The sequence below is a fragment of the Nomascus leucogenys genome, chromosome 13 (assembly GCF_006542625.1).
Source record: "Nomascus leucogenys isolate Asia chromosome 13, Asia_NLE_v1, whole genome shotgun sequence".
Classification (NCBI taxonomy): Eukaryota; Metazoa; Chordata; class Mammalia; order Primates; family Hylobatidae; genus Nomascus; species Nomascus leucogenys.
In genome coordinates this window covers 102,792,656-102,804,847 of record NC_044393.1, presented here as the reverse complement: position 1 = coordinate 102,804,847, position 12,192 = coordinate 102,792,656, and the positions used below count along the sequence as shown (strand labels likewise).

Below are 12,192 nucleotides of genomic sequence, written 5' to 3'. Positions count from 1 at the left end.
CAAGGAATATAGACCCCTAAACACCTACACCCATGAGCTGTCGTGCAGTTTTGGAAATAGCTTTAATACGTGGGCAAAATAAGAATGGTCGACTTCTGGTGGTGTGTTTTTACAACGTGAAAGTTTCCATCCATAATCCACTTAGCTGCCCTTTCTAATAATGCAAGATTAGAAGATCCTCCAGATGAGATGATCTCCATGAAGATCATCCAGACCAGAGAACCCATAAGAATGACCGGACTCCTAGAGTGATCCTTTAAAGAACAACCTTTTTTTTTTTTTTTTGTTTGTTTGTTTGTTTGTTTTTTGTTTTTTTTTTTTTGAGACGGAGTCTCGCTCTGTCACCCAGGCTGGAGTGCAGTGGCGCGATCTCGGCTCACTGCAAGCTCCACCTCCCGGGTTCACGCCATTCTCCTGCCTCAGCCTCTCCGAGTAGCTGGGACTACAGGCGCCCGCCACCACGCCCGGCTAATTTTTTTTTTTGTATTTTTAGTAGAGACGGGGTTTCACCGTGTTAGCCAGGATGGTCTCTATCTCCTGGAAAGGTCACGATTTCTAAAATCACTCCCCAGGTGCCTGAATATATGGCACATTTTCTTCGAGAGCTCCTCATGGTTCTTCTGCCTATATGTAGGCCGCTTTCAGAGCACAGATTACTCATATCATATAATTAGGATGTTATTAACTATTTAAATTGCTCTCAAAAGCTTTATGGTGACAATCTATAATTGCAGTACATGATCTAGCTGTGAAAATGCCATCCAGTTCACTAGCTTGATCATTTGTGAGTATGACTTGGGTCTCTGATTGAACAGCAGGAGGTTTACTCTCTTTCTGTTTGAGCTCCCCTGAGTGCCTAGAACAGAGCTATGCATGTGGAAAGGGCTCAGGTTCTTGCAGCCAGGAGCTCCCCCTGCTCCACAGTGGGCAGAAGGACTGGGGCTCCGGGGTTGAAGCCCGTTCTTCTGAGTACGTGATGCATTTTTTCATCCTATTTACATACACATTGGTGGCAACCAGGTCAAAGAGAGGATTTTTTTCTTTTAATGTGCACGTCCTAAGATTCTGAATAAAGAGCTTGCCAGAGTTGATAATCAGTAGTCCAACATCTAAGTGAGACCAATTCATAATTGGAACAGCACAGTGTGAGAGTGCAATCTAACTCTTAAGGTAAAATCCCATCTGTTTGGTTTTTCAAAGATTCGTAGAAAAGAAAGTCAGCTCTCTGTGATCCTAGGAAGGCAGCTTTCCTGCTCTCAGAATTATTAACCATGCAAAATGCACGAGTATTCAGTCAGGATGTGTGCTGTTCTGCCTTCCTCCTGCCAAGGAAATCAGAATCTAGCTGGACCGGAGCTATTAATCCCCCATTCTCACAGAGTGCGGTAAACTGCATTTATGCCTGATATAAATATGGTCATTGGTAGGGCAATGCTGATGAATGTGATGAACACCTGTCAGGTGCCCTCACAGGGCATCCTACCCTGCTGTGATGATATTACACAATTAACATGGGGCCTGGGAAGCTGATGGCCTGTGCTCCTTCCCATCTCAGCTCCATTCCAACCTCCTGCTTGTCCCATGACAGCTCTGGCCTCAGCCTGGGTGGTGCCTGCGAGGATTACCAGGTGTTTCTGCTCTTTCTTCAACAGCCTTCAGCCAGCCTGGCAAATGGGGTGTTAGTTGTGTTCCCCCTCCTCTGTTGCTCAGTTTGCGAGGCTGTATTGAGGGTGGTTTGGTAATAGAGGAAGCAAGATCAGCTGGGGAAAAGTGGCTGTGAGCCTGCCCGTGTGTGCAGTTTTCCCAGATGACATGTTCAAACATCACTCCGTTTGCTCATCCTGGACATCATGCACTGTAGCCACGCTGGCCTGCTCCCTGTCCCTCCACCCTGAGACCCCTCCTTGGATCACAGGACCTTGTCTTGCATCTGCTGGGCCACTGCTTCCATGCCGTCCCTGCTGTCCTCCCCCAGACACTCCCCTTTGCTCCCTGTCCTTTGCCTTACGTCATTTTCCTGTAGAGCACGTGTCCTGCCTGACACATGATAAACACATCTATTTATGTGCGGTCTTTCCAGCAGGATGTAAGATCCACGAGTGCAGGGGCTTCCCCGGCTCTGTCCACCACAGTATTCCCTGTGCCTGCGAGAGCGCCTGGTGCATGTTCAGGGCTGAGTTAAGTCAGCACTGGATAAATGGATGCGTACTGGCAGGAGGGAATCAAAAGGCTGACATTTCATGTGTTCATGGCATTAGTTTGGTAATATGTTTTAAATGCATCTTCTTTCTTCTTCTTCTTCCATTTCCTTCTCTCCCTGAGTCAAGATAAGCAGTGTCTTAAGCCAGAACAGACATGTGGACCAGTCAAGCCTTATCTGGCCCACACCTGCTGGCTAGTTGGGGCACCGATGATGGCGCTGTTGATCCAGAGGTGGGATAACAGCAGATCCTGTCATCAGATCTCAAAGTCCCATCTGTAGCTGGGACTGAGGGGCCACTGGAACTGGGTGCCTGCAAGAGCAAAGGGAGCCTGGCCCCTGCCCATCCCCACTAGATTCCTGTCTTCCTATGTAGGTGGCACCACTGCAGTAGCCACCCCTGTTCTACCATCTCACCAGGCCCTTGTCTGTACCAGCAGAGAGCACAGGCCCTGGAGGCACGGCACCCATGTCCTCATCCTGCTCCCTTCAGACTCGCTCTGTGACCCTGAACACAGAGGCAGTCTAGCATTCCTTGAACCTCAAATTCTATTCGCAGGCTCATGCCTTTTGGAACCTGTCCATCGCAGGATGGCCTTTTCCCCTAAAGAAACCCAGCCAGGGCCTGCAGCTGGCGATGCATTTGGCAGCTGTGGTCTCCTCTGCTGGATCAGGGCCTGAGGCTGTTTATATTTAGACAGTGGAAATGCTGCTGAAACAGCATAGCTCTTAATCTTGATAGTTTCACTCCCAGCGTGCAGCTGGGCGGGACCCATGGATCTGAGGAGCTGCACACTCCCTGTTCCTGTCTCCTTCCACACTCTAATTATCTCACTCTCTTCCCAAAGAGAAGCCACTGAGAAATAATGACAGTAAGTCCTCCTCGGATCATGATCATTATCACTACCATAATTATCCCTGGCATCATCATGGTAATTAGCAGGTTTTCATCATCGTCCTTGTTATTGCCGTTTTCTTCTTCATCGTCCTCATCCTCCTCATGACCACCAGCACCGTCGCAACTCTCATCTCACCATCAGTTACCATCATTAGGGCTAGACCCATGATTTGACTCCGTCTTAAATCTCTAGCAAGAGCTCATTTCCGGTACCAAAAGCCTGCCATTTAAGAACTCACCATGGGCATATGTTGTGGGTGAATTAAAGAATCAGAGGGGGAAACGTGTGGCTGTCCTTCCAGTTTCTAGTCACTGGGTTCTCCTCCCTCTTCTCCAATGGCCCTTGTGGCCTCGTCTTTGCACCACCAGCCTATAACCTCAATGCCAACAACAAATGCCAAGATGCTTAAAGGAAGGCACAACTCATCACAGGTTGATTTTGCTCCCTAGTCTAAGCTTACTTCCCTCACTGCTGTATCCCAGCACAGTGCCATGTCCACACTTCTTGGTTCACCACGCCCAACACTGTCGTCCAGTGGGTGACACTGACTGTGGCCACCTCATTCCTTGTCGAGGCCATCATTATGGGCTGAGATACAGTGGATAGTCAATAATCACTTACTCGCAGAATATATTTTTTGGTTTGAGTAAAAAATAGTATCAGCTGGGCGTGGTGGCTCATGCTTGTAATTTCAGCACTTTGGGAGGCCAAGGTGGGCGGATCACCTGAGGTCGGGAGTTCGAGACCAGCCTGACCAACATGGAGAAACCCCGTCTCTACTAAACAGACAAAATTAGCCGGGTGTGGTGGCACATACCTGTAATCCCAGCTACTCGGGAGGCTGAGGCAGGAGAATCGCTTGAACCTGGGAGGTGGAGGTTGCGGTGAGCCAAGATCGAGCCATTGCACTCCAGCCTGGGCAACAAGAGCTAAACTCCATATCAAACAACAGCAACAAAAAAATAGTATCTACCTTATTAGTAAACAAACGCATATTTTTTAAGCTTAGCTCTTCTACTTCAAATGCAAACATAACATGGACCACACCCACTGCTGAGAACGCATTAAATGTTACAATACTGAGAGGTTCTAAAAAGATACTAGAAATTATGTGTAAGGCTGTAGGAGATGTAAAAGCATAAAAAAATAAGTTTCAGAAGACCAGGTTGTAATTTTTGAATAATAGAAAATAGATTTCGATTTACAGGTTGATTTTGCATCATCTCTATGCCAAGGTGCTTTCTTGGAATTGGAATGGCTAGAGATGCTCCCCTGGGCCATTCTGCCAAACAAGTGACCATCCCTGCTATCACTGCAGGGTCGTCTGCCTTGCTTTGTACATCTTATCATAATAAGCCAGTGGCACCTGAGAGCAAATCGGTTTGTGTTTTTCCCAACTGGGAAACAGGTGGGGATGTGGTTATTAAAGAAAACACAACCTTGCTTGGTCCTATCCTCTGCATCCCCTCTTCCCACCCACAGCCATAAAACCAAAAACCTCAGCTTATAAAGAAGACAAGAGGATTAGCTAGGATGAGGTTTATGTGAAGAATTAAAATCACATATTCATTCACTAATTTACTCAATCGATTACTTCCATCATTACTTCAGATATCTAAGGAGGTGAATGAAGGGTGACCATGCTGTTACGAAGTCTGGAGACGGAAAGGAGTCTGGAGGCATGATCTGAAACTCTTGTTCAGCTGGGCCAAAGAAGGCTCAAGATGTGGATAGGAGAGCTGTCTGCAAATATCTGAAGGTCGTTAAGTATTCAGCATTGCTTTAGAACTGTACTGCCCAATAGGGTAGTCACTAGCTACGTATGGCCTATGTAATTTTAAGTTGATTACAATGAAAGAAAACTACAAATTGAGTTCCTCTGTCAGATCAGCCACATTCCCCGTGTTCAAGAGCCACGCGTGGGTAGTGCTACCATCTTGGCCAGCACAGCTGTGACCATTTCCATCATTGCAGAAAGCGCAGTGGACACAGCGACATAAAAGGTGGAATGAGATTCAGCAGATGGGAAGTTTTAAAAAGTAGACTTAAATTAGCTGATGAAGAACTTTGCAAAAGCCAGAACTGCCCAGCCTGGGCAGAAAGTAAGTGGTCTACAAGGATGAATTCTGTGTCACCAGGACAAAGTCAGGAGAGCAAGGAACACTTCCTCCTGAGATGGAGTGATAGATGGTGACTAGGTACATGTCAATATCCCTTCAATCCCTGCATTTTTTCAAACAAAATTCTCTGTTACTGTGAACCAAAGATTATATTAAAATCAGCACATGAAAAAGCATACATTCATGCTGAGAAAGGTTGAGGAGGGCAGCGTTAGGAGGCACCTGCTCAAATGGTATTGAATTAGTATGCCTCACAAACATACTTGTGAAGGGTGTGATCGGGTTTCCAAATGATATTTCTAACAGGAATAGAAGCTGTAAGTACACCCACTCAGCTACACCTCTCAATGAAATCACAAGATAAAAATTAAGCAAATGCAGCCAACAAACCTAGGAACAAATACTCAGGTGATGGCTCAGGAAAAGATGGGGGTAAATTAATTCACATGGGCACAGTTTTTAGCATCCAGATTCTGTTTTTCCACTGATCAACGGCCTTGAAAGAATAGTCTAATCTATCACAGTTTAATAAGCCTCCTGCTCATTAATAGAGAAAATGTTTATCTACCAAGCTAGCAGGTAACTGCACATCAGAATTCACAGGACAATAAGGGTGATTACTAGCTTCAGACACATGGAGAAAGACCACAAGATTATTTTAAAATTACAATGAAATTTTGATTTAATTAATAAAACCTTTTTTTAGAAATACATAAATTATTAATTCAGTGAGGCCCGTGGGTATTTGGTTTCCAGGGAGAATCTACCTCTTTTATTTAGCTGAACATTTTTAAAACTTCCTGAGACTGAGGTAGACAGTTAAGTATAACCTGTTGGAGGAAGTCCTAGAATAAATCATAAGCTAACAAAAAAGGCAAGAAAAGTCTCAGTAATGAGGAATCCAGGATAAGAATTACTTGTCACTGTCTGAGCCAGGAAAATAATGTAATTGGAGGCTCCTGGAGACCTCAAGTGTATAAGATACTCTGAAGAAGACACAGCCGGCCAACATCACATTGTCACTCAGAGGAATCATGAGGGAATCCAGGAGAGCCAGTCTCCTTCCCATGATTATCAGTTAAGAATTCACGAGGGTCCATTGCTGCGTCTCTGAGAACAGGCCATCTGAACCAGTGGAGGGTCCCTCCCTCCCTCCTCTGGGACACTCTGCGGGCACCCAGTGACCAGGGACAGGATGGGGAAGGCAGTATTTCTTGGGCCTGATGACAGCATGTCTCTCCCCACCAGTGTTGAAGGAATGAGCCCGTGCTGGCAGCAGACGCTGCAAGGCTCACTCGGTGGCTCTCTGGCCCGAAATCTGCCTGTAGCTGCTGTGCATTATTACCGGGGTGAGCAGATGCGATGCCTCACACCTGCCACACTCGTATGACAATGGACAGTGCTGCCTGAGGGCTACAGGTGCATGGCTGCGAAGCCCGGTGCCACTGGCAGTCCTGCCTCCTGGGACTCTTCTGCAATCCTCCAGCCAGTGTCTCCATGGAATATCTGAAACAGATCCCCCTTGTACATGGCAAGCTGGCAATGTTGTGCTGTATCCATCGACTGACGAGATATAGTCACGCAGGCAGTGAAGAGGAAGAGACATGGTGATATAATGAAGAAAACAGCCCTGGCGACAAGCCGGGCTACAGGCTTGACTTACTGCTAATGAGTCACATGATTTTGAATGAGGCAACGTCAACTTCCTGGACTTCACCTTCTTCGTCTGTGAAGTGGGAGATGGGCAGAATCATTTTAGAAAGGTCGATTCCATTTCTATGGTCCTAGGATGCTATTTTGGGGCATGGGAAATTGGGGATCGAGAACAAAAATCAACAGGCAATGTGCACATTGGGTCTTCAAGCAGAGGTACAATGTTTTGCATGAAGCTGTGTCTTGCCCAGAACCATGCTTAGCTGCAGGCTGTGAGGGACGCACAGGAGGGAAGGACAGGTGGGAAGCGGCAGCATTAGTCCCGGCAAGAGGAGAGAAGAGTCCAGATCAAGGCAAAGGCAATGGGAATGGCAGGGGGAGGAAAAAGGTTCTAAGTCTCCAGGCAGATTATCCAATTTAGCTCAAGTCAGGATGAAAGCAGCCACCCAAGGCGTTGGTCAGACAAAATGAGTGAGCTGATAGCTCTGGTCAGAGTCCACCTAAGTGCAGCAGGACTGAGTGCAGAGCTGACATGTGCTCACTGACCCTGCAGGGATTAATGGCGAAGCTTTGATAATAAATACAACAATAAGCACCTCTCCACTTGTCAGACTCAAGATCCTCAACTCTCTTGCACGTCCTTTTGTGAAGGAAGAAAGCCGATGACTTTGCAAGAATTGATGAAATCATTTCCCATTTTTCCCTCGCTTGTTTCTATGGAATTCATTTGTTCTTTCATTTATCCAACAAATATTTGCTGATCATTGATGACCTTCCATGTGCAAAGAGAAGGAGCAGTTCCTGCTCGTGAGGGGCTCACAGCTCCGCGATACGGGACACAGCCCTGTAAGCAATGATTGTGTTTGATGCCTGGGGTATCTGGGGAAGTGCTCACTCAGACTGAAGTTAAATTTCTGGATGGAAGAGATCACCAACTGGACAAGGTAGAGAAGGAGATCCAGGTGGAGGAAACAGCACGAGCAAAGCCACTCAGGACTCATTTAGTGGCAAGTAAGGGAAAACCCGATGGGCAGCCACTTAGACAAATCGGGCTAATTCTTCTGGCTTAGCAAATCCAGAGAACAGGGATGGGAGGCAACACATGGATGGTGCCATCAGCAGCTGGGCTCCGTGTCCCGCCCTGACAGCCTGGGCAGCACAGCTTCATGAAGGCAAGGACAGTGGGGAAGAGAAGGGCCAACTCTGTGTCCCTCTTGCAAGAGAGCCAAAGACTCCCACAGGCCCTCCAGCAAATTTCTCCATCTATGGGGCCAAAACCATAACCCGTGGCTCCTGTAACCGTGAGACTGGACAAGCGTGTTTAGTGAGCATTAAGGGCAGGTGATGGGAGCTGAGGGGGGCAGGTAGGAAATGGCCATCCTGGGAAAGCTCTTCTGTCTCAAGGCAATAAGTTCAACAGAACAATTTTTTTCAAGGTCAAACAATCCTCCTGCCTCAGCCTCCTAAAGTGCTGGGATTATGGGCATGAACCACTGTGCCTGGTCTCAATAAGGCACCTCACCTGGTCACCTGGCATCGGCCTGTACTCTGGAACCATTCAGCTCCCTCCAAGATGGTGGCACCAAGGGTCAACCCCAGACACTTCAGCCCTACCTTGGCCTGCCTGCTTGCCCCTCCACTGCACATACTGTCTGCTCCAGGTGAATCACCTATCCTCCCTCTCCTGCCCTCACGGTGCCATCCCACCTCCAGCCTGCACTTAGGGGGTTCTTTCATCTGGAGTGCCTTCCCCTGCCTTCCTCTCCTTTCTCCCATGCTCACGACTGACATTTTCACTTTCAAGCCCCCAGTGCCCTGCCTCCAGCTTCCTGTAGGCTCCCGCCCCAAAGCCCCCTCCTTCAGAATTACAATCGGCTCTGAGTATTGTGGGATCCGTATCCACAAATTCAACCAACCAAGGATCAAAAAGATTCGGGAAGAAAAGGATGGATGCATCTGTACTGAACATGTACAGATTTTTTTCTTGTCATTATTTCCTAAGCAATACAGCAGAACAACTTTTTACATAGCATTTACATTGTATTTGGTACTACAAGTAACCTAGAGGTGATTTCAAGTACACGGAAGGATGTGTGTAGGTTATAGGGAAATACTACACTATTTTACCTAAGGCGCTTGAGCATCTGTGGAGTTTGGTACCCACGGGGGTTCTGGTAACCACTCCCCAGGGGTGCCGAGGGACAACCGCAGTGCTCACAGGCTTTAGGCCAGGACACCACTCACTCAGCCTGTCTTTCCTGATCCTCGGGAGTCATTCTTCTCCGTCTCATCAGACTTTCTAAGGGTGGGCACTTTGATCCTGTACAGAGGGGATGCGGTAATGAAAGTCTGTTGGGTTTTTGACATTGAGGGTAAGAACGCAGTAAGCACATCTTCCGTAGTCTATCCTAGTATTACATATTTCACCAAAACAGCAAAATCGTTCTTAGAGCAAAATTACCCTAAAGACTATGCAGGCATTAAAATGCCGTAGAGGCCAAACGTTTTCTCCACTTTGAAGCTAGTCTTTATATACTGCTTGATGCCATTTATATGACCTTCTAGAAAAGGCTAAACTACAGAGACTGAAGACAGGTCTGTGGCTGCCAGGGGCTAGGGGTGGAGGGAGGGCTTGCCCTGAAGGAAGCAGAGCGGGAGGAATTTTTGGGGGTGATGGGGCTGTTCCGTATCCCAATTTGTGGTGATGGTTACACAAGTCTATCCAGGCCTTAAAGCTCATAGAATTGCACAACAAAAGGTAGCTCTACATATTTTTAAAAAGAAAAAGTTAAATTTTATATGTTATATAAAGATATGCATATATATGTTATATAAAGATAAATTGAAATCACAAAGACATTTAAGAGAGGCCGATGAATAGCACAGGATCGTCCACTAGAGGCAGGCTTTGTGCATGCTTTCTGAGCTGAGTAATCGTAGAGACCGGCTGCAAAGCAGGTTTAAATATTTATAACATTAAAGGCCTCCTTAGTATGAAAGTCTCTGGAAAATATTTCAACAGAACGGACCTCTTCCATGCACAGCTTAACAGAAGTGCATTTAAGAAGGGAAAATCCTGGAAGCTGCAGCTGCTCATTGCCAGGATGGGCGTCCTGAGCGACGTGGCAAACACTCTTTTCACATAAACACTCACAGCCTAGGAGTGGCCTTGAAACCACATGGGGGTGGGGGACGGTCCCTTTTGCAATGGGTCGGATATTTCCTGAGGCTCTATTGTGGATCAGCCATGTCCCAGGCCACCTGCAAGCATCTCAAAGTCCCTTGGAGTGGGGGAACTCATAGGCAGGAAACTGGAAAACCGTCGACAGTGCCGTGGGCCCCGCGGGTGTGCACGGGGATGGGAGGGAGCCCGCTCCTGTGGAGTCCAAGGCCTGCTGCTGAAGAGGCTGGAAGGGTGCGGGAGAATTGTGAGGCAGTGGAGGAGGCAGGTGCTCCCAGCAGAGGGAACAGCACCTGCAAAGGCCCAGAGGTGAGAGGGAAGGAGGAGGTGGGACAGCAAGGGGGAAGGGAAGAGGTGCAGATTGGGAATGAGTTACCTGATTGGCACTGAGAAAGGTCACCCTGAAGGCAGCGTGGCCAGCGCAGATTGAAGACGTGTGGGGCGGGGAGGCTGAGGCAAAGAGGCCCTGGAGGCAGATGTGGTTTTTTAGATAGCAGCTAAGGTGGGCTGAACTGGGCAGTGGCGATGGGGAAGTGGAAGGGACATATCCCAATGGCAGGGGGATGGCGATGCTGCCTGCGCCAGGGAGACACAAGGCCTCTAGCCAGGGTCCTGGTGAGGAGGGGACAATGGCGTTTTTCCTAAAGTGCTGATGTCGCAGGCAGGACGTGGGGCCAATGTGGGATGAAGTGGATGAGATCAGTCGCACACACTGTGTCTGAGGGCCCTCCGCGCTCCCCGGAGACAGCAGCACACAGGTCTGACACCCGAGTCAGAGGTCTGGAACAGAGACGTGATGCGGGAGCCTTGTTGTCGAGGTTAATGTGTCTCAGCAGCGTACCCACGAGTCATATGCAGATCTCCTCCACGCGAGGCTTCTGATTGATCAGGGTGTGGGCTGGGTCCCGAGTCAGCGTTTCTAACGGGCTTCCTGGGGAGGCTGTTGCCGCCACTCAGTGTATCGCGTTTTGGGAGGCAGCAGCCGATGCAGTAGTTGCCGTGGTAGGTTAAGTTGCCCAGGGAGAGTGAAGAGAAGATGACCTTGGGTGGGACTGGGATATCCAATCAAGCCTGCGCACCTGAGGAGCTCCTAACTGGCCAGGAGGCAGCCAGAGGGCAGCCAGGGCCTGCGGACCAAGGACTGAGGAAGAGGGAGGGGTGAGCGGCCTCCAATTCTGCCACAGGAGGCCTGAGGAGATTGGCATATGGACCGAATGTTTGTGTCCACCCAAAATTACACAGGAGGTGAGCCCTCACCAGAAACCAACCTGCTGGCGCCTTAACCTTGGACTTCCAGCCTCCAGAACTGTGAGATACACACGTCTGTTGTTTAAGCTGCCCAGTCTGTGGTATTTTGCTATGGCAGCCCAGGCAGCCTAAAACAGGCACCAGTGAATTCCAGGGTGAGAAGACTGCTGGTAAGATGGGTGAGAGTTTTGCTGCATGGTGGGGGCTGAGTACAGTTGCCAGTGGGCTCAGGGGCAGCAGAGCCCCCATCAAGAGCAGGTGCTTGCTAAGAGGAATACCTGGAACCACAGCCCTCCATCCCTGGCACTGCAGAAACCATGCAATCGCCCGAAGCCCGTCTCCTACTGTATAACACAGGGAAGACACTCATACCTTTCCCCGGGGGTATAACACGGGGAACACACTCATACCGTCCCCCGGGGGTATAACGTGGGGAAGACACTCATACCTTCCCCCGGGGGTATAACATGGGGAAGACACTCATACCTTCCCCCAGGGGTATAACACGGGGAAGACACTCATACCTTGCCCCGGGGGTATAACACGGGGAAGAGACTCATACCGTCCCGCAGGGGCTGGGTGGCTGAGCACTGGGCACTCATTCCACTCTGTGGGAGACACACGGAAGAGTGAGTGGGGAGGGGACAGAGAGGTGAGTCCAGCTGCTTCTTTCTTTAGTCATTTGACTGTGAAGGGAAGAACCAGAGGAGGACATGGGTATGGGTTGAGAGAGAGATAACTTTTTTGTCTTTGCTTTGTTTTGCGATGGGAGAGATCTGAGAAACCTGAAATGCATATGGTCCAGTGGCAGCTGAGATGAGAAGGTGAAGTGACAGGAGCCAGGAGACCTTGACATCTGAAGCCCAGCTGAGAAGCTTAGGAAACAGGAGG

At 48.7% G+C, this 12,192-nt stretch overlaps 1 protein-coding gene across 7 annotated transcripts in view; it reads right to left on the bottom strand.

The window, feature by feature from the left end:
- The window catches only part of DPP6 (dipeptidyl peptidase like 6), a 1,188,326-nt gene that overhangs the window by 304,802 nt on the left and 871,332 nt on the right, over window positions 1–12,192 (bottom strand). The window contains exon 6 of one of the 7 annotated variants that reach the window (XM_030826247.1): window positions 5,838–7,419. The exons of 5 other annotated variants lie outside the window; for them this stretch is intronic. In XM_030826247.1, the coding sequence (XP_030682107.1) occupies window positions 7,411–7,419 (9 nt within the window). In that variant the 3' untranslated portion in view covers window positions 5,838–7,410. Of the gene's footprint in view, window positions 1–5,837; window positions 7,420–12,192 lie in introns of those variants that run through there. One more of the 7 variants, XM_012512311.2, reaches the window with a different exon arrangement.